The sequence below is a fragment of the Strongylocentrotus purpuratus genome, unplaced genomic scaffold, assembly GCF_000002235.5.
Source record: "Strongylocentrotus purpuratus isolate Spur 01 unplaced genomic scaffold, Spur_5.0 spur5_scaffold_19, whole genome shotgun sequence".
NCBI lineage: Eukaryota > Metazoa > Echinodermata > Echinoidea > Camarodonta > Strongylocentrotidae > Strongylocentrotus > Strongylocentrotus purpuratus.
In genome coordinates this window covers 9,399,397-9,422,690 of record NW_022145604.1, presented here as the reverse complement: position 1 = coordinate 9,422,690, position 23,294 = coordinate 9,399,397, and the positions used below count along the sequence as shown (strand labels likewise).

At 36.9% G+C, this 23,294-nt stretch overlaps 1 protein-coding gene across 1 annotated transcript; it reads right to left on the bottom strand.

The window, feature by feature from the left end:
- Positions 1 to 12,349: 12,349 nt before the first annotated feature.
- LOC583498 (sulfotransferase family cytosolic 1B member 1) lies at positions 12,350 to 22,431 on the bottom strand. The gene is made up of 6 exons (XM_030990261.1): positions 22,220 to 22,431; positions 19,945 to 20,186; positions 18,630 to 18,753; positions 15,487 to 15,581; positions 13,737 to 13,926; positions 12,350 to 13,213 (listed from the first exon to the last, which is right to left on the bottom strand). The coding sequence occupies exons 1-6, from the start codon at positions 22,386 to 22,388 to the stop codon at positions 13,104 to 13,106; spliced, it is 930 nt and encodes a 309-aa protein (XP_030846121.1). The 5' UTR covers positions 22,389 to 22,431; the 3' UTR covers positions 12,350 to 13,103.
- Positions 22,432 to 23,294: the final 863 nt, after the last annotated feature.

Sequence of the window (23,294 nt, the reverse complement as noted above, 5' to 3'; positions counted from 1 at the left end):
CGGAACGTTTTTCGAAATTAGGGGGGGGGGGGGCTAAAGTATTTACGATCAGTTACGGTCAGGTGAAGCGTATAGCGTGCGAAGTGAGTGGACCGTAAATTTGCGTGGGTTCCAGGTGCAAAGCCCCGGCGGGGGTCAAGGGGCGGAGCCCACAGAAGCTTAGGGGTTTTAGGCATTGAATTACGGTCAAGTAAGCATATTTTGATACCCTATTTGTGACACTGGCAGGTCATGCACTAATAGACTTGGGGTTCAGGGGGCGGAGCCCCCAGAACTCAGGGTTTTTAAAAAAACTTTTTAAGCATTAAATTACGGTCAGATTAGGATCCATCCAGGGAGGGCCCGCCTTAGGGTCCTTGGGGGGGGGGCAGGGGGTAGAGCCCACGGAAGCTCAGGGGTTTTAGATATTTAATAAACGTCAGATGATCATATTTTGATGCCAGGCTTATTTGTGACACTGGCAGGTCACTAAATGGCTTGGGGTCCAGGGGCGGAGCCCCTAGAAGCTCAGGGGTTTTAAACATTCAATTACGGTCAGATGGCATTTTTTTTTTTTATCCCTTGTTTAATTGTGACACTGGCAGGTCACTACTTTTTGTTTCTTTTGTCTTAATTTGTTTCTATTTCTCTTTAACCTCGGGCTCTAGCCCCCCGAGCCAAGCCTTTTCCGCGGGGCCCTAACATGTAGGCTTGTATACAAGCATATTTGGGAATTTATAATTTGCCAACAAATGCATAAAGTATAATTTACTAAAAAGTTAGAAGAAAAAATCCCGGAAAATCATTTCCATTTCAGCAACCCCCCCCCACCCCACCCCCCTGGATCCACCCTAACCCCATAAAATAGATGTATGGGCCAAAGAGACCCGCAAAAAATAGCCGTATCCCTGGTTGTCCCATGAATTTACAAAGAGGGCGGAAGAATTGGGTCCAAATAATCATGTCCTTTAAGCCTACGTTGCGGAAATGAAAAGCAAATTTTTTTTTAAAATTTGAACGAAGAGGTGACGAAAATAGGCGGAAAATTTTCCTATAAATAGGAAGTTTTCACGATCAGGCGGCGAGCTTAATTCCTCACTTTCTTGAGGGTGTTATTTTTAAGATTCGCGATTGGATGAAAAGGCTTTTGTGGCACATATCATGCTGTCTTTCGGTTTATTTAGAATGCGTTTCATAATATTAAATGCTAAAAGGCATGTCACTTCGATGTTCATGTTCTTGATAAGCCTACATGACATTTATCATCCTCCCACCTTCTCTCTTCTTCTCTTCTCTTTAATTCTCCCTCTCTTTTTCTCTTCTCTTTTCTTCACCCTCTCCACCTCTCTCTTGTTTTTGTTTTTTGTTTTAAGGCTGAAAAGTGGTACGGCCAATACCGTACCACCGTGGTGGCTCCGAAGCGCCTCAAAAATCATAATTCCCAGGTTTTACTCCTCGGCCACTCTGCCTCCGGTCAATCTATTGGTCTACCAATCGAAAGTAATGCAATAAACTAAGCTTATTTACATCTCAATCCTAGATCCTCATCAAAATGATCGGTCAAATGCGGTCACGTGTGATGCATTTACTGAACGTGAGGTAAGTAGTGCGCTTAATTATATATTGTGAGCGCTAAAGTAAGCATTTTAAAACTTTGGATTTTTTAAATTATTTTTTTAAGGGGGGGGGGGGGGGGGTGGGGGATTTATTTCTCAGCGATAATGACACGAAGTAAATCTTCCAATTGAAATTTTTGTAATATAGAACACAATTGATGCATGTTTTTCATTCGTTCATGAAACGATTTAAAAACACTCTTGTTGAGTCTGTTTATGCACCTATCATACAAAGCCATCAGGCTTCGTACGAGAGATGCATACAGCCTGAACCATTTATCATTATTTTGTATAATGATGAAAAAATCCATTTGTTTTCTTCTTTGATCTATTGTTGATACATTGATATAAATGTCTTGTATATTTGTATTATGTTTATGTTGAATGTAAAAATATTCTGGATCAATAAAATCTCATCAAATATGATTAAAAATCATCAATATTTTTTGGACCCTCCGACAGGCCATTTTATTGAAAATCAATCTCTGAATAACATATTTGAATACATGTACAAATGAATACGGTATCATATAAACTTCAGAATAAGATATACATAATGAACATCAACCATAAGCGATGACTGAAAGCATAACATATTGATAATACTGATATGTTTTCAGATTCAGATTAATTTTTTATTGGTCCATTTGGAAATTCATTTGTTGGCGTTACATAGGCACATGAACAATATACAATAGAAAATAATATACGCGAATAGATAATATACAGTAGCAAATGTACAATGACAAATTACAAATTCATATGGAAACATGTACAATGACAAATTCATATGGAACATGTACAATGACAAATTCATATGAAAACATTAAGTCGTTTTTACATAGTGGAATTATATAAGAAAAGTAAAATAGATAAATAAAAGACTTCCAACACTATTGAAAATGTACGATTGCGTAGAATTTGGAAGTAGTATTGTTGTTATATTTTATTATTATTATTGTTATCATTATTATCATCATCATTATTATCGTTATCATAATTATTATTGTTATTATTATTATTATTATTATTATTATCATCATCATTATCAACAGTATTTATTGCATGTATCATTCTTTGTCACGGTTTTATAGCTGAATCCTTTCTTCTTTCTTTCCTTCATAAATTAAACGGTATATAACTACAACTTGGAATAACATATGGCATCATAGGGTATTAATTATTTATTTGCTCGTGATAACTGGTACATTCGGTTGAAAAGGAAAGGAAAGGAAAGGGTACAATGCAAATTGATGACTAGCGAAGTGGCAAGATACAGGCTTATTCAAATTGACTGGAGTTGTTCATTGTATGTACGAATAATACTCTACATACAGAACATGATAATACAAAATATTAACAAAATGAATATTGCCAAAAAACACACAGAAAACACCCCCTCCCCACAAAAATAACATTTTGAATACATGTACAAATGAATATCATATAAAACTTCAGAATAAGATATACATAATGAACATCACCCATAATAAGGGATCGGACTGAAAGCATAACATATTGATAATACTGATATGATAATGATAATACTATACGTACAGAACATGATAATACAAAAATAATTTTTAAAAAATGTTTAAAACAGAAAGAAAAAAAACACCCTTTCCCCAAAAAAGAAACAATGAAATAAAAAGAAAAGAAAAAACAATATATATATATATATATATATATATATGTATACCTTCTCATGTTCTAGCTTTGCCTCTGGTACACTTGTACGTAAGGACCACTAAAGACTGCATTATCTGGTCTTCTTTGAGCAGTTATTATAATTACAAGTTTATCGCTTCAGGTTCAATGTTTTGGCCCCCCCCCCCCCCCAACCACGGTCTAGATACGTCACGGGTCATGTTATTTCCCTATTTCAAGGTATTATCATTTTATTTTATTTATTTTTTTTTTTTTTTGAGGGAGGGGGGGGGGGGGTGTTGCCCTCAATTTATGACACAAGAAAATAATATACAGTAGGTTTGCGAAAATAATAGCAATGATTACCTTTTTTGAAATTTGCATTAAACAATTAGAATATTAGTGTTCTTCATATTACATATTTCATATTATGTATCTGATAAGCCAGCATGATTATTTGGCTATTTGGAGGTTAATTAATTGTTTGCATTAGGCCCTCCACCCCCCAATATATATATATATATATATATATATCCTTAAATGACTTGAAATTGTTATCAATAGGCCACCTTTGGCTAATTTCTACATATCTCTTTAATATGAATGAAATTATTAACAATGAATAATAATTATGATGATGATAATAAAATAATAATAATAAGATATTTCTATACCGCAAATTGCGTAATACCTTTAAGCGGTTTAGAAGGAAATAGTAGAAAAGTAAAGGAAATAGAATTTGCATTACAAATTACATCAATCAATTAACATTAAAACTTTGCAAATGATATGATGATAATCAAGATGATAATAATCATAATACAGGTTTTCCACAGAAATTTGAAAACCAAATTCATGACTTCGGGAGATCGTGTGGGATTATAGGAGGTGGAAATTTTTATAGTTGCCGTAGACCAAATGACAATTAGTCGTTTTTTCATGTAAAAATACACACCCCCCCCCCCCACACAGTGACAGATAAACAAACAAAAATATACTTCTTGAGATATATGTATTTACTAAATGATTTTTGAATCTATCAATATCTCAATACAAGTGATAAGTATTATTTTATTAAAATATAGGGCAAGACAAAGATACTTTAGAAATATGAGTGTGTGAGGTATTGTGAATAGAAATTGTAAAAGCGTTTTCACAGATCACACAACATAACTCTATTTATTTTAGCAATGAGAAAGCAAGGTTGCACTGACAATAGAATACATTAACAAAAGTATTCCCTTTTCGTTATTTTATCGAGGTATAATCGCTACAACAAATATCCATTTTTTTTTTACTGTACAATGGAAGAAAGAAAAAAGGGATGGAGAAATATACTTGAGCATTAATTAATTATATAACATCGGGAGCACCAGGAGGGTGTTTCACAAAGATCTTAAGTTGAACTTATCTCTAAGTTGGACTTAAAAATTATGGAAAGCCATTAGCATCTTTGAAAATATTTTGTAAAAGTTATTTTGAAAGGCATAAAATGTTTATTCAAATCATTCATACTTTCTATCATCAAGGAGATTTCATGTTCTGGATGTGTAAATTTATAAAAAGTCTATAAAAAAAAAATGAATTTCTGCTTTTGAATATATTTCATTTTAAGACTCCAATGGCTGTCCATAATTTTTTAAGTCCAACCTAGAGTTAAGTTCTACTTAGGATCTTTGTGAAACACCCCCCTGGAGGGTTAATCTGACTGGCATGAGCGCTATACAAGAACCCATTATTATTATTATTATTATAAACAGAATCCTGTGGCAAACCTCACGGTTAGGTTTTGTTTTGCGTGAGAGCAGATGACCAGGGCCCTGTTTCATCAAACTTGTTATCAATATCAAGTTACAAGCTGCTGTTTAAGCTACTGAAATCATGGCATCTGATTGGCTGAGAGCAAATTTGTCATCAGAATTTAGCAGTTGTTTTTGTGAAACAGGGCCCCAGAAGTCCTTTACAGCTTTCTGGTAGAAGAAAAGTCCCTGGTGTGAACATCCCCTGGGTAAAAGAGCGAGATAGACTGGTGTGACTGCACCTGTTCAATGGTCAGCGGTCCCTTGTGACTTGACATGTCTGTAGCCACGTTGCCAGGGCAACACTGCATAAACAAGAGTCGATTTCAAATATACAACAACAGCTACATTAAAGGTACTATGTCCCATTTGAAGGCCAAAAAAATGAAAAGGTTAAATTCAAACGGCATTCGAAAGATAATACTAATTTAGAACTTCCCTAAAAAAAGGGGGCTTGAAAATGTCTTCAAGTGGAAAATAACGACTATTAGTTGTCGAATCGACTTAAGAGCTATAGAGCCCGTAAGTAATAGTCTGATTTTAAGACCATTGTACCGAATGGTCGTACATTTTATGCTGCGCAAAGATTCAAACAGTTTAATTTTGGCCATTACAAGAAGTGGGTTATTGATGTAGACAAATGCTCATGTACCCTTTACAGCTCATTATGTTATTACCAAAGAAGAAAAAAAAAAGCCAGTCAGTCACTCAATAGCATAATTTGAATATTAGGACACTGTTAACGTTTAATTTCACAAATAGGACATACATGACATATTTACAATTCCTGCGTTGCGATTTTTTGGGGACTAAAAAAAAAAAAAAAAAAAAAAAATATATATATATATATATACAGGCGCGTACGCAGGGGGGGGGGGGGTTTTGGGGGGTTAAACCCCCCCTTTGGTATTTTTATGTGTATAAACCCCCCCGAAACCCCCCTAAAACCCCCCCCCCCCTTTTGGATTTTTTATTTTTTTTATTTTTTTATTATTAAAAAAAAAAAAAAAAAAAAAAAAAAAAAATTTCCCCATGACTGACCTAAAACAGGTGACCTTACCCCCCCCCCAACGGAGCAAAATGTCAAATTTTCAAATTTCGAGGTCAAAAAAAAAAAAAAAAGTGTCCTCTTACCCCCCCCCCCCCCCCCCCCCCCCCCCCCCCCCCGCTTATTCAGCGGTGGGCTGAGTCGTTAAGAAATTTTCGGCCCGATTTATAAATGTTAAAACCCCCCCCTTGAAAAAATCCTGCGTTCGCGCCTGTATATATATATATATGTTCTCTTTCCAACCGTGTGCCCCCCCCCCCCCCCCGGCAAGAAATTCCTGGATCCGCGCCTGCATCTAGAACACAAATCAACAAAAAAACTTGTACTTATCAACATGTACCCGGTATAATGGTACCGTCTACTGGACTACAGGCTCCTCACAGGCACACACAGTGCGCAATCTTGAAGGCCTTGAAGCAGCACTTTTCTTGGAAGAAGAAGAAGAAGAAGGAGATCAGAGTCGCGAGCCTGTACATAACGGTAGCCTCCGACGGGATTCTGCCCTCCCGGTCTGCCTTATGGCATTACATCATTTAACACAAGACATGCAATTCATTGTCCATTAATATGTGAGGAAAAAATAAGTTTTACTCACCAACGCACTCTTTTTGCGAGAAGACATGTTTCAAGTACGTTCACAGCACTGTACGGTACTACTGGTGATAATCCGGCACATCTGACATAACATACAAAATATACACCGTCTTGAGTGGTTCTGGTTAAAACTATTTGCTGAAAATGTCACGCACCCGGGTCACGCATAGCTGATCTTTGAACTCGGCATCTGATTTCAACAGGAATCAACTTATATGTGGATGTCACCCCACCTTTAAAAGTACGAATATACACCGACAACATGCACGGTTCATGTGACGTTTGTACAGAAGAAGAAGGAGAAGGAGAAGAAGAAGAAGAAGAAGAAGAAGAAGAAGAAGAAGAGAAGAAGAAGAAGAAGAAAGAAGAAGAAGAAGAAGGAATGATGAGGAGGAGGAGGAGGAGAAGGAGGAGAAGGAGGAGGAGGAGGAGGAGGAGAAGGAGGAGGAGGAGGAGAAGGAGGAGGAGGAGGAGAAGGAGGAGGAGTGATGGTGATGAAAGCTGGTTCTTGCCTGCATGAAGACAAAGTTGATTCCCTCCGGAGAAAATTCCTCGTAATATGTAACTCTGACACAAGATGGCGCTCTTCAAAACCAGAACGCGCGATACAAAGAATGATATCCAATCAGCGGTGCTTCAGATGACATCACGTGACATCTTTTTAATATTTGACCAATAACAAACACCGGACGTTCTGAAAGTGGGTGTGGTCTATATTTTGCCAAAAGCGGATCAGCGCAGTCGTAGGACGTCGCCCAAGGAAACCGTGCTCGTGAGTTTATAAACGTTCCCTGTGTTTTATAGAAATAGAAAAAGAAGGAAAAGAAGAAGAAGACACATGAGATGAAGAAAAGGGAGAAGAAGAAGAAAGATGGAAAAGAAGAGGAGAAAAAGAAGAAGAAAAAAAAAAGAAGAAGAAGGAGGAGGAGAAAGAGGATGAAAAGGAAGAAGAGGAAAAAGAAGAAGAAGAAAGAAGAAGAAGAAGAAGAAGAAGAAGAAGAAGAAGAAGAAGAAGAAAGATTTTGTTTGCTTTTAGCTGGTTACATACCAATTGACTATGATACGCTGCGCGGGCAGTCCATGAAAACCTATATGGCAAGCCAAAAGAGTGGAGTGCAAATTTATCAAATAAAAGCAATACAAAATACAATAACCCTATAGGGTTTGCTAAAACGTGATCTGGCTACGTAATACTTTTCTCATAAAAGTTATTAAATATCCATATATATATTTTCGTCTAGATGCAATCTTGCTTAACGACTACACTCCACGTTGCTGGGGGGGGGGGGGGGGGGGGGGGGGGGGAAAGCTATTTTTGTGTTATTTTGTTATTAAAATGAAAATGTTGTAAATGATAATGCGTATGTCCTTTTTATACAACATTTATATAGTTTTTTTTCTTTCTTTCTTTTTTTACTTCTATTTTTTTCCATTTCACTTTGACCATAGCTTCTTCTGTTTACAAAAAGATTAGCCTGCCAAGTGTCTGCAATTAGATAGGCCACATTTTGCGACTTCTCTCTTTAAATATTCGTTCATTTGCAACCGTTGTACTTTATATCGCCCGTGCAAGGGTATAGTCTAACAATTATGTTAACATTCGTGTTAGTGAATTTCTCAGCGATAATGACACGAAACAGTCATGAAATTGATTATTTTTACATTCAAATAAAAGGATCTAGGAGTTCGTTGTACATATACTGTAAAACATATGATGCATGTTTTCATTTGTTTCATCTGTTCTTGTTGAGTCTGTCTGTGTATCTATCGTACTCATACTTACTTGTAAGTCAATGCTTCTAGATTAGTAAATGCTTGAATGTTTATTAACCAAAGTGATATTTCAGCAGTATCTAGTGTTTTACAAGCAGATCCGTTCATAATTATTGATGTAGTTGATTTGAGACTTTACAGTCAAACTTCTGTACATTGATGAACATATATTAATTTTATGAAGCAAGTAGTAGTCTTCACCTGGTATTTTTAAGGCATAAATTCACTTTGTCTGGTAAAACGTATTACCTTTTTTTTTTTTACTCAATTCATGGCATTACCATTTTAGTTTGCATCTTTTTAGAACAACCAACATATTTATATCAAACATTTTGTTAATTAAATAATGAGGTTAATGAGGTTGTTTCAACATTTATATATTAACAAATCTAAATCTTATATTCCCATTTAGCCTACAACTTATATGAGTAACAATAGTAACAGAATGTGACATTTATGAATAATTCTGAAATATACTTTGTGTTGCTGAGATTTTCACAAATGTAGATTCATCTAGACATGATCTGAATTAAATTCAGCATTAATATCTCGAGTTATCACTGCCATAGTCAAAGCTGTTGCATTTTAAAAGAAGCCTTGATTTATTTGATGTATTATCTGTGTGACTGTGTGTGTTTTTTTTAAACAAACATGTTCGGTAATATACTGATTAGAAGAAATCTCAAAGTACTATTAAATACTATAGTTAAATATGTAAGTAAAGGGGTTATATTTGAATACTTTCAGTTTGAATTCAGTTTGTTCAAAACATAATTTAATCAGGTGTTATGGTAAGGATTGCTAACAAACATGACAAACTATATTCTTGAACTCTAGGCGTATAGCACGCAACTTCCGAGTTATTTCTGATCGAATGTTTTGAGCTTGCTACAACGTGGTGCTCATCAGCTGTTAAACCATAGTATTCTAGCCATGCACGCTGGTTAAACATTGTCTACCACAAACTCCGAGATTTCAAGTATAAAACATAATTATCGCAGAGTTGCAACATATTGACTTGCTGAAATTTTGGATTCACTAATCAGGAAATATGTCATACTCTATCTGTCTATTTCAAGTGAAGATGTGTTAACTGAAAATGTTTTTTTCTTTATCGTTAATATGAGGTGGACTGAGCATTTTGTAGACATTTAATTAATGATAAATGGAATGTTATCAAACTAACCGGTGTGGTATTAATGGAATGTTACCTTATATATTATTGTGAGATTTTTCAGAGTCAGCATAATATTCAATATCTAGATGGTCACTTATTACTCACTTACATCCATTTTATTTATATTTTATATAATAATTCATATAGTTTCATTTTTACAAATTACAGCCATAACTTTCAAGTTGCCTGTTTTGTTTTGTCTTACACAGTGTCACAATGGATGGACACTCAATATTTAACGAAAGTGATGAAACAAATATCTTAAAATATACCAAAATATATGTAAGTGATAATTCAATTCAAATTAAAAATTCAAAGTTTATTCAACACTCTTCATAAAAACATTTAAAACATACAAAAAAAATAAGAAAGTGATAACAAAAACAATGGCAATTTATAAGAGCATTTGGAATAGGCAGAGGGATGCCTTATATAAAAGCCTACCCCTAAAACACACACAGGAAGACGAGAACAAAAGAACAGAACGAAAAAACAAAAAACATACGAAAACTTACTATCATGCACGATCAGAGTAAAAAAAAAATGTCAAAATTTGCCCATGCTATTAATACTGATTATTATACTTATTTAATAGAAATTGTTTATACCTAATTTTAAAATAATGAATAACAAGACGGGTACATGTAGTAACTAAATTTAAAACTGTTGTTATAGATTGTTGTTATCAAGATATTCAAAGGAATCATTTCACATTCACAATAATGAAGCTTGTATAACAAGTATGTGTGAGTTTGAGTTTGAGTTTGAGTTTGAAGTTTATTATCCAAAACAAAAAGTACATCAATATAACAATCAAATGTGAATGATTAATTAACATTGAAAGGATAAATGGGACCAGAAAATAGCATTTAATGCTAATCGTTTCTAGTACCACTAACACGCAAAAAGTATCACAGCAATAAATGAGAATGTAATGAATAAATATGAATAACTATTGAATTCATACCTAAGCTACAAACTATTCTACATCTAGGGTAAATGTGTTTTGTGCTTATATAAAAAGCTTTGGTATTTTACACTAAAAAAAAGATGAAGAATTATATAACAAAATATTTACAAAAGGCAAGAGCCTTGGTTCTAAGTTATAAACAACTATTCTATTAACATTTGTGATATAAGAGTTCTACGAAAGCAAGACACTGATGCTTTCTCCCTTACAGAAAGGGGTAGATCATTCCAATAGCGTGTGCCTCTGAATGACATTGAAAATTTACCTTGCGTTGTCCTTACTTTAGGCACACTTAACTTCTTACTTTCTCTTTGTCTAGTTTCATAGTTGTGCTCTATGAAACAGCAATACTGAATTAGAGACTGTGGCAATTTATCATTCAATAATTGATACATAAAAACACAAACAGATAATTTATGGAGTTGATGCACATTCAATAATTTTAGCTCCTGGAATATCGGTAGTGAATGAGTCCTAATTGGACTAAACGTTATAACTCTTAGTGCCATCTTTTGGCTTAATAATAAACACTTCATGTTCATTTCATAATTACTTCCCCAAACCTCAATTCCGTAGGTCATATGCGGTTGGATTAACGTCTTATACAGTAACAATAAAACACGCCTTGGCACAAACTGTCTTAATCTATATAAAACACCAACTCTTTTCCTAATCAACTTATTAACCCTTTGGATATGAGGTTTCCACGTCAAGTGTTGATCTATATAAATTCCTACAAATGATGCAACATCAACCTGGGCTATTTCAGTCTCTGCTATTTTTAGCACCCCTTGAGTCACTACTGATTGCCTACTCCCTCTTATTAACAAATAATTAGTCTTTAATAGATTGACTGTAAGTTTATTCACCTTACACCATTTGGTCACCTTGTCAAGATGCATATTAACTATATTATCCATATCAATTAAATTCTGTCTCGGTGAAAACGTATGAAACAAGTTAGAATCATCGGCAAAAAGTCTAAAATTAAAATAATTTGTTGAGTTTGGTAAATCGTTTATGTACAACAAAAACAGTGTAGGTCCCAACACAGAACCCTGAGGAACACCACATGTTATTATCTGCTTCAATGAGCTATGTCCATCATAGTTCACAAACTAAAATCTATTACAAAGATAATCTTTAAACCACTGGAGAGGCAGGCCCCTTATTCCATAATGTTCTAATTTTCCAGCCAATATTGCGTGATCAATTGTATCAAAAGCTTTCTGGAAATCTAGGAATACACCTAGTGTTACACTGCCCTTATCCAGTGATTTTAGCACATCATTAACCAAATTAATTAAAGACAACTTAGTACTATAATGTTTACGAAAGCCATACTGGTGCTTATACAAGACACCATTTCTTTCAAAATAACCAAGTAGCCTCTTGTTTACTAATTTCTCAAATATTTTGGCCAAAAGAGGCAAAACTGAAATAGGTCTGTAATTGCCTGGGACATTTCTATCTCCCTTTTTAAAAATTGGTGTAACTTTGGCTACTTTCATTGCATCTGGGAACACACCGTTCAATAATGACTGATTATAAATATAAGATAGTGGTTTTGCAATTACTTCAGCAGCATGCTTCAGTAATCGGGCTGGAATATCATCAAAGCCGCAAGCTTCCTTTACATTTAAAGTTAATAAATAGTCCCGTACCTCATAATGAGTAACTGGTTCCCAAAACATGGATTTAATTATTCCATCACTAAGATAACCTTTGAATGTAATAACATCCGAGTCTTTGTAATCGTGACATAAAATATTCCCCTTTCAGGAAAAAAATATCCATTGGAATCTATAGTCGATAATTTTCAGTCAAATATTACTAGAACGCATGCACCGAATCGAGCCAAATGAGTTTGAGAATTCAAATTTCTTCCAACTTATGAGGGGGCCAATAAAGATCCCGAAATGAAATTCTAGAGAGTCAAAAGAAAACAATAACGGTAAACTATTATCAGCGACAACAGTATATTGCTGCTGCTGTATTGTTGCTGCTGGTCTTCCACGGGGCCAAAAAACAAAAAGATACTTAAGATCAAAAAGTGAAATAAAAAAGACACTCATAAACAAACATATATACTTAGGTTTGCTCTATCCTTCCGTACAGTGCTCAATGCCTAGGCAGAGCAACAAAAAAAATTGAATAAGGCAGACTAATGGAACATGGTTGCTACTCTGAGTTTCACGCCGGCAATCGATCATCAGGCAACTGATAACTTAAAGATGCTATCAGTTGCCTGATGATCGCTTGCAAGGCGTGAAACTCAGAGTAGTAACCCTGTTTTATTAGTTATGAGTGAATAACACAAAATGAATCATTTGCTTTTACAAATAGTTTTCCAGCCCAGCTGAATACTGTGGACGTTTTTTTAATAATTCAAGATAGGTCTGCCAACCTTGTTTCTCGTTTGCCACACAACATCTCCGTATTAAATCAAGATGAAGTCGTATTGTAGAATTATAAATCAATAAAGTTTGAGCCCACAAAATTATTCCCAGTCGAATTTGAGTCCAGATTCACCTAGTCTGTCTTCCAGTCCCATATCGAATTCTTCGCTTTGAGCCACTGTAAAATAGTTCTTCCAGTCTCCAATGACGCCTGGATAGGGAGGCGAAGAAAAAGAATAATAATGAATATTATTACAATCGAGGACCAGCATTCGAGGACCAGCATTCGAGACCCATGCAGCAGCGGTCTCCGGTAATTATATACAAGATTTTCGCATCGAATTCATTATTTTGGCCCATACCATGGCCTGGATACGTCACGGGTCGTGTGTTTTCCTATCTTACGGTATTAGCGAGTTTTCGCAACCGGCGACGCGGCCTTCTACAACGTTAAGCTTCGCGGGGAGTCACACTCAGAGCGAAAATTTCTGCGTAGCGTCCCAACCTACGACGGTATTCTGCGGCATTATCGTCGGGAGTCGAGCTAGTACGGGGTGGCGGCTGAATACCGTCGTAGGTTTGGACGCTAGCCGGAAATTTTCGCTCTGAGTACGACCCCGCTAAGATTAGCGTTGTGGAAAGCCGCGTCGCCGGTTGCGAAAACGCGCTATTATTATTGGAGGGGGGGGGGGGGTTGCCCAAAATAGACACAAGAAAATGATAGTAGTGATTACCCTTTTGGAAATAGTTGAATTTGCCGTATGCCTTGCTGAAGAGATAACCATCTTCTTCCGTCTCTTCCAGTCTCTTCATTTCTTTCTTCATTTGGTCGATGGAGGTCTTCTCGACGACCACGTCTCTGACATCGTCGGAGATTGGGTGATTGATGAACTCGGCAATCTGAGTGACGATCTTAGCAGGATTCTGCAAGATCAAAGTTTTACATTGATAACGGTTTTGTCGGAAGCTACACTCTAAAAAGATAATGGTAACATTTTTATATTAGTAACAATGAGAACATTAATATTGCTCACGTGTGCATCCCAGGGGATGTTCAAGGCACATACAAGCTAGTATTAGTATCCTGACCTTAATAATAATCTAATAATAATAATAATAATATTTTAGTTCACTCATAAATTTTATTAAACCGAAATTCTTTTTGCCCAATTGATCGTGAGCCCGGCAGCCACTGAGAAGCGCCGGATCGACGTTGCTATATCCCCTTACTGTTGAACGCCAAACAAGGTAGCACTAGGTACCCATTTACTAAATCAGGTTGGGGAGTGGTAAGTATAGATTTATATCTTGCTAAAGGACATAAGTGCCGCGGTGGGAGTCGAACCGCAAACCATGTTATCCACAGACCATCGACGCACCCACTAGACCAAGACCGTTACATTTTGGGTAAAATAGACACATGCATGTTTGTTGAGTAAAAGTTAACTCAAAATTGAGTAAAGTGTTCCAAAAATTGAACATTTATCCAATATGGGGTAAACATGTTAAACCAACACATATGCAGAGGGGCGAACCGTGAAGGGGGGGGGGGGGGGGGGGGGGGTGTTAGACACGTGCACAGTAATCGAGCATCTCTCGCACTCTCTTCCTAATCGGTAGCCTTATGAACATGGAAAATTCGCATTTCGTTCATGCTTGATTTTGACGGCCAGAATCAGGCATCTGTTACGCGTTTAGTTTTAAACACGATTGCGTTCATGCTCACTTTTGTAAAATCACCGAAAAACGGCGATCACGATCGCCGATCGTAAACTCACAAAAAGATGCGTTTACAATTTGTAAACGCGTTTAAATGGGGTCAACGCACTGACCTCTAGTGGGTCTACGTAGCATGCACAGTGAAGGTTTGCGAATCCAGCTGGAAGACCAATTAAGGCCACACACGGAGAATTGCCTGGGGGAGCCAGAGAAGTAAGCATGAACAGTACATCGTGGAACTGCGATCACGATGAGCGTTTACGATGAGCGTTTCAGATCGCTCATTCTGCCTTCAAAATTTAAGCATGAACGCAGCCTTAGATGCCTCCATCGTCCCGCTCTTCATTTTGTCTCCGTCTACTCAGCAATAAGCACGCCATAGAATGAAAACAAAAAGTAAATTCGACAAATTGGCGTTCGGCAATCAATTTGACACTTTCGATCATTCACATGATTACATTTTAAGTTTAATACTGATTTAAAGTAATCAAAACTGACGGTGACATCGATTATAAAAAGTTGCTTATTGTATGTCATTTTCATTTGTCATTCATAAAGCTTCATTTTCTATTCGCATATTGTTAAATTTAAATCAAATTAGAAATAGAATACAGATTTTACGACTCTTTAATACCTATCAAAGAAATAACCAACTATTCACAAAGCTGTTGACAGTTTAATAGAAATCAAAATTCTTTTTGTGAGACCGGACGTTATCCTCGCTATGTGAACGAAGTTAATCATAATTAGTTATATATTTCTTACCTTTTTCATATCTTCGTATTTCAAGAAGAGAACATTTTCCTCGTTCCTTTGCTTCCAATACGAGAGAACGTGCTTGTCCCAAGGACCATAAAAGTCTGAATGAGGTTATAAAGAGAAAACACAGAGATTTAAATTCGTGGTTAAATATAAGTGGCGTAGATATACGGAGGCGCCCCCGATCGAGAAAATATAAAAAGGGAATTCAAAGACAAGGAAAAGGAGAGAGAAAGAGAGAGAGAGAGAGAGAGAGAGAGAGAGAGAGAGAGAGAAAGAAAGAGATAGAGAGCGAACCCATTTCACATCCATCCCCATCATGTCTATTACCAGAATTGGTTAATTGGCATATTTTCATCACTTAGTAAGACCGGTGAAAAACGACTCAAATTATGCTGGGTATACATCATAAATATGGCATTGGACACCGTGAGCTACATGTATCGTGTTCTGCGTGAGAGCTTGACAAAATAGGGAGGAGGTTATGTTACGTTTGCTATGCAAGTTAGTTGGATAGTGACACATAGGGCATAAACGAAAAAGGAATTAGGTGAACTATTATTATGGTCTTATTATAGCACGATGGCAACTCCTTTCATCAAATCAACTTACGGCAAATTCATAGCCTTGCGCGCAGTGGCGGATCCAGGGGGGGGGGGGCGTGGAGCCCGGGCCCCCCTGGGGAAATAACCATGTAAAAACACGTGATTTTTTAGCTTTTTGGGGGGATGCCCCCCCCCCCCCTGGCGCTCAAGGGGGGGGGGGGGGGTGCAAATTTTCAAATTTTCGAGGCCCCCCCCAAAAATGTGCTCACCTACCCCCCCCCCCCCCCCCCCCCCCCCACTGAGCGACTTTTCGGCCGGCGCGATTTTCAAATTTTCGGGAGCAAAAAAAAAAAAAAAAATTGGGCCCCCTCCCCTGAGAAATCCTGGATCCGTGCCTGGTTGCGCGTCACCTATTCAATAAGCCAGTTCATAGATACAATCTGCGCATGGGCAGATAAAGGTCATTTGTACCAAAAAGGTAAAACCCACAGAGATGAATACTGGATATGCGCTCATGAAAGTTATGTAACATTATTCATTTATGCACCAACGGTACATTCTTTGATACGCAGGTGGAAGCATTCTTTTCAAGAGGGCAAACAAAAGGTATTCACGAAGCACATCACTTTGGCAGTTATTATTCTAATATGCTCAAAGTGGAACGTCTCCATGTGTAAAAGATCTGTGGATATTTGGCGTCATTTGTACCATGTGCTATCTGTAAACTCCCTTATTGTGCGTGATCGGGACCCGATTTCCATGGGACATGCAGTAGGGTAATGAATTTGCTCTTGTGTTGATTTTTCGAAAAACAGTTACGATCGCGGCTTCCTGAGAGCCATGCAATCATCATTACCCTTTAGCATTGTCAGGTACCCATTGCATCTGGCGCAAGAGGGACAAAATAATGTGGATAAAATACTTTGGTCAAGGATTTAAGCACCGATCGAGTGAGGATTGAACCCAGGTCCTCCGTTATGTGATTCATGAGCCCTTACCGATGTACTTAATTGCTGAATGTCTATGTGAATGTCCTTGTAGAAATTATTTCGTTGGTACTGTTTAGCCATGTTTTTTAAAGCAATTTATTATAAATATATAATGCCAACAAAACTGTTTGTTTATATTAGCATAGATATATATATCTAGTTCAATTACTCTTAATACATTATAATAAATACGCGTCCGTAATTTTTTTTGTAAAACAGCAACATATCAAGAAATCATTTCGTGATATGTTGCCGTCTTACGTTTTTGAAAGATGCGTTTTTTGTATGTTTTATACAAGTAATTAAACTGGAAAAAATGGTCCAAATAAACATATGTTTGAACAGTATAAAATATAGAAAACATTACAAGGAATATCACAGAGACGGTAAATGCATAGTAAACTGGCAACATGTATTCTTGCATTAGTTGAATTCTCGCGATACATTGACTTTCGACAACCCACACTGCACCGGTCTGCACAGACTGGCAACATGTATTCAGGGACTTGTCTCCCAAGTCCCTGATGTATTCTTGCATTAGTTGAATTCTCGCGATACATTGACTTTCGCCAACCTACACCGGACCGGTCAGGCAGGATATAGGAATAAATGTTAAAACGGCGCGCTCAGAATGAATTCGTGCAATACTTTTGCGTTCGAAATCATTCACTATAACAATTCTTGATATCGAGAATTCGATTTCTTGATATCAAGAATTCGATTTCTTGATATCAAGAATTCAATTTCCTGATATCAAGAAATGAGTTCTTGATATCAAGAATTGAGTTCTTGATATGAAGAAAAGAAATGATTTTACGTTGTAAAGCAATGGTAATTCTTGATGTCAAGAATTGAATTCTTGATATCAAGAATTCGATTTCTTGATATCAAGAATTCATTTTTTGATATCAAGAATTGAGTTCTTGATATCAAGAAAAGAAATGATTTTACGTTGTAAAGCAATGGTAATTCTTGATGTCAAGAATTGAATTCTTGATATCAAGAATTCGATTTCTTGATATCAAGAATTCGATTTCTTGATATCAAGAATTCATTTTTTGATATCAAGAATAGAATTCTTGATATCAAGAAACATGAATAAATGTTAAAACGGCTTGCCATATGCGCGTAGGGATGCAATATCATAACGTGATAACTGTGTCCTATACAAGAACGGATTATTATCATTGATAATAATACTACTACTAATAATAGTTCGTTCTTTTATAGCGCATTTCAGGACCGAAGGCCCTTTCAAAGCGCTTCACAATGTAAAATGTACGTTTACATAATTACTCGAAGCATTCATCAAAAAGGTAAGTTTTAAGCGCTCTCTTAAAAACTTCAACATCAGTCATGGAGCGTAGCGACACTGGGAGAGGGTTCCAAAGTTTTGGTCCACCACATGCAAATGTCCTGTCACCATAGGTTTTTGTGGCTCCATGATTGAGAGTGAGAAGGTGCTATCACCATTTATTATTAGTTTCATAACAATTATTGTATTATTCTTTATTATCATTGTTATCATAATTATAATTGTTATTATCTTGTTCTTATTATCATTCTTCTTATTATTATCATAATCATCATCATCATCACCATTTATCCAACTTACGTTGATCAGTGAAGATTGAAGCATACATCATAGGCCATGTTACAAAATTGGACTCTGGCATCTTTCCGACGAATCTATACAACGATGCTAAAACATCTTTTGGGTTCCTGGCACTGTAAATTATCTGATAAAGTAGGAATAACAAGGATGAATATTACAGTGGTAATCGTGATATAATGCTATAACATTTACTACTCTTCTAGTTCTACTATAGGCCTATTACTACATCGGCGTATCTGAAGAAACCTGCTCATTACACCACCTACAAAATACAGTATGTCTCCTTTTCAAATGTTCAAACTCACGACCTTACAGACACCTGAAATTATTAATATCATTGATTTTTGTTTTGTGGTTTTGTTGTATAATTTATTGATTTACAGAGAATTTGTAGCAAAAATGGAATTTGAATATACAGATAATCCCTTTATTACTCTAATTATTTTCATTCATTTTGGGGTTCTAGGACACCTACCCCCAGGACATCCACCCCGGATACCCTCCCCAGTCAACTACCCCCTAGGACAACTACACCATAGGACAACTACCCCCTAGGGCAACCACCCTCTAGGACGACTACCCAGGAACAATTACCTCCTGATGCTGGCGTACCGGGGGGGGGGGGGGGGGGGGGGGGCTTGGGGGCATTAGCCCCCCCCCAATAAAATTAAACCATGACTTATTTTTAATTGCATTCAAGTGATTTATAAAATTAATGTTCGTGATATCACATGATTTTCAACAAAATGCGCATTTCTCCATTTCTGTTGCAAACTGACACATTCCCCAAAAGCCAGGAAGAGCATATGTTTTTATAGTCACTAATGGGCCTAATTAGTGGCCATTAACAGTAACACTAGTAAAACATTCCTTTCCAGAAGCTACTGCGCCAATTAGCACTGCCGGGAGATTTGCGAACGAACGTTCCATACGTACATCATGTAACACTGGACGTGGACCGTTCAGGGGCCAGTAGGGAAACTGAATTCAGACAAGGATTAAGAGTATAGAACGGCACAACGAATCGTCTTCTTTCTCTAATAATTTAATGAAACGGCAAAGCTTCCGCACTGCGCGCGAGATGGGCAAAAATAATTTCAGACAAGGATTTAGAGTAATAATTAAATGAAACGTCAAAGCTTCCGCGCTTCACGCGGGAGGGGGGGGGGGACTGAATTCAGACAAGGACACGATACAACTAATCGTCTTCTTTCTCTAATAATTAATGAAACGTAAAAGCTTCCGCGCTACGCGCAATCGTGCGTCAGCGCATAACTCCCCGAGTGCAATGGGCGTAACGAATCTGGACTCTGACCTTTGCTTTTGCATCGAATACACCAGGTGGTAGCAACTCAAGAGGAAGATGGGTGAACATAATCCGTGGTGACGGCATCTTGTCCAACTGTTGATAGAACCTGACCAGAGGAACACTTTCATCGAATGCATCTTTGTCGATGATAGCAAACTCGAGATGGTTTTTCATGGTGTCTCGTTTAACGTTCTCCCAAACCCCATCGGCCATGATGAGTCCTGTAGTCTCAGTCACCCAATGGGTTCCTGGAGAAAATGGGTGGATGACATCATAACGATTTCGTTTGAAGCTGAAGAAAAGGAGCTTTTTGATTAATGTTAAATACATACATATACATGTATTTTAATACTGTACGCACTCCACACACAAGCACACACGCACACACACACACCCACGCACGCACACATATTATTGGTTTTGGTGTCCAGAGACAAAAATTCTATTGAAATCGAGCTCTAACACCGCTTTTAAAATTAAGGAGTCAGCACTGTTCTCGACGAAGAAGAAATGACCTGAGATGAAAAGAAAGGAATAGATTCCGTACGAACAACATTGCAGGGGTGATTAAACATTGAACTGAAATTATTATCATTTTCAGGAAACGGCAGAATAAATTATTGGACGAGAAAGGAAAACAAGGTTAGGTTTTCGATTTTATTCACATTAAGATACGAGGTTTCTGTTCTTTTATGAATGAGTTACTATTTTGGAACCGCTTCCTTTATCGGTCAGTAGATCACTTTGAAGCTGTTTGCGTGTTGAACTTTTGTTATAAAATGGATATCAACGCGTGGGAAAAACCTCTGTCCTTGCACAAGCACAGGAGGAGTCGGGTTCTACTGTACAGACCTCTCTGGTGTGAAATTGCTCGAATGCATGTCGATTATAAAACGCTTACATTTCTCCGTTATTGAATTTCTCTGCTACTCCTTTTTCGGAAGAGTGAGTGTGTTTTGAGTTCGAACATATTTTATTTTATTTAGACGATTGAATTAAATAATATGCCTATTTGTTTTAGTCTAGACAGCTATGTCAATATTGATTTGCTCACGTAAGTGGGGTCTATTCATAAAGACAATAAATGTCTATTTATTGAACTTCACTCTGCTGTTGTATTATTTTGTATTTTAACAAATAAAGCGGTCATTTCTCAATATAATCAAATTTAATACATAAGTCCTTGTTTAAGTTCCCCGTTAAAATGATTTCATACACCTGTTACGAATAGTCAAAATTATAATGTACATACTTTGCGTGTTGTTGAGTAGAAAAAGCCATTTGTTTGTCTTATCGAGCAAACATAATATGCATGCAATTCACATTCTGACTTTTGAAATACAATTATTCGTAACAATTACGGACTTACATCTTATTCAATTTTACTAAGTTGTTGAAAGATGAATAAAGAAACATCATGAAATATCACTCATCTTCACTTCGTGTCTTTATATCTTGGTTTGCTTATTTGCATTGTATGAATTACGTAATCACATTATGCACATATACTTCTGTGCGAAAACTACTTTCGACATCACTCACTCAAAGCCTGGATAGGCCATTTTCGTAATGTAACCAAATTAACACTCAAGTGCCACGATACGCATTTATTCATTCATAACTGTAATTCTAAAGTCAGAATGCAAAATAGGGGTTCATGTTCTACTCCACGCACGACCATGTGCTACACCATTGACGTATCCAGATCTTGGCCTCACACATTATTGATATACTTTTATTTAGGAGGGCTACTTGTCGTTAAAGGGGGGAGGGGGGGGGTTAGCATTATCAAAATGACTCATTTGAGGGAGAAAAAAACTAAGCCTTTGGAAAATATGTCTACACTAGGTACTTCTCTTTACTTACAGTGATTCTCAACCTTTCCACAAGTGATGATTTTTTTGTTGTTGTTGGTCGGAAATGCCCCCCCCCCCTTGCACTAGCTTGAAATATGCTACACTCTTAAAAATACGTGGTCAAAAGATAACCACGTCGTGGTCGTGATTAAAAACGACCATGACGTGGTCATTTCTTGACCACGTATTTTTAAGAGTGTAGTATGAAAGCCCCAATGCACTAATTTGGCCAGGAGGGATTATACCTCCCTGCATGGTCACTGACAGGTGGTTATCTCATCAAATCAGCTCTCAATAAACAGAAGAACTAGGGGATCATGGGGGACCAATGGTCACCGATTAGGCATTATTTGCTATATAGAGGGCGCAAGTAGCTATATACGTAGTGCAATGGGGATTTAAAGGTGATATCACCATGAGCTCACCTGATTTGGGAGATGTTACTATCAGGATATCATCTGGTCGAAACTTGAAGGACTGGAGATCCTCCACCATCTCTGGAAGCACGTGACTGGGAAGGGTAATCCCCTTGTGCTGGTGGACCGTCACACGTGATTGGGACACAACGACGTCTGGTCCAGTCTCAGTCTCCATCTTGTTTTCTTTCTTTGGGAACTTTGATTAAAAAACGACGGATAGATCGTAAAGTTCAGGCACCACAGATGTGGCTCGATACGAAACTCCGTATTCTAATAATTCAGTTATTGTAATCCTGGGTCAAAGATAACGTTGAACAGACTAAATTCCATTGTTGAATCTGATTTTGAACATTATCGACGGGTTTAAAGTTTAGTAGAATACGTTTTTATCTGCAGTTTCTTCTACTTTATCCTCATACATGCCAGAGGCCATAAACGTACTCACTAAACACGTTTTAAACACACTTCTACACCGTCTAATATATAGTATTGGGCAACGCTTAACTGGTGAATAGTAGCCGCCCGTTCATTTGATTAGATTTGCAAATTAACTTTCCAAATACATTCAATTATACCCAAGTTTTATTATGATTTTACACGTGACACCGAATGTATCTTTCTGTATTTACTGAGAGCCATGTAACAGTTATTCTGCGACCAGTGGGTTGAGGTTAAAAACAAAAACATAGATAAAACTCAATGAGCAAAAACTCTCGAAAACCAGCAGATACACTTTCGCAGAATAAACATTAAACTTACTTTACACAGAATACACCAAATTTGAACTTTGTTGTGAAGGAGGCGCAAGCTACAACTTCTCCACAAATCTCCACTACACACTAAAGCCAGAAATATTGGAACGTTGTCGTGATGCAGGGGCAAGCTAGACTGACTCCACAAATCTCCACTACACCCTAAATCCAGACAGTATTTGTTCAAGCTCGATAATACTCCGCAATACCTATAAAGAATCCCTAATCTATAAAGTCTTGTTTGTATACAGTAGTCGCAAACGAATACGAATGTAAAATCCGCTTCATGAGATGTTTAAGTAAGATCAAATAGAAGTAATCTCTAGTTT

Coding starts and splice junctions, on each gene's coding strand:
- LOC583498 (XM_030990261.1), bottom strand. CDS start 22,388: ATGGAGACTGAGACTGGACCAGACGTCGTTGTGTCCCAATCACGTGTG. Junction 15,582..18,629: donor TTCAATCTTCACTGATCAAC/GTAAGTTGGATA, acceptor AACCTCATTCAG/ACTTTTATGGTCCTTGGGAC. Junction 13,214..13,736: donor ATTCAACTATTTCCAAAAGG/GTAATCACTACT, acceptor CTCCCTATCCAG/GCGTCATTGGAGACTGGAAG.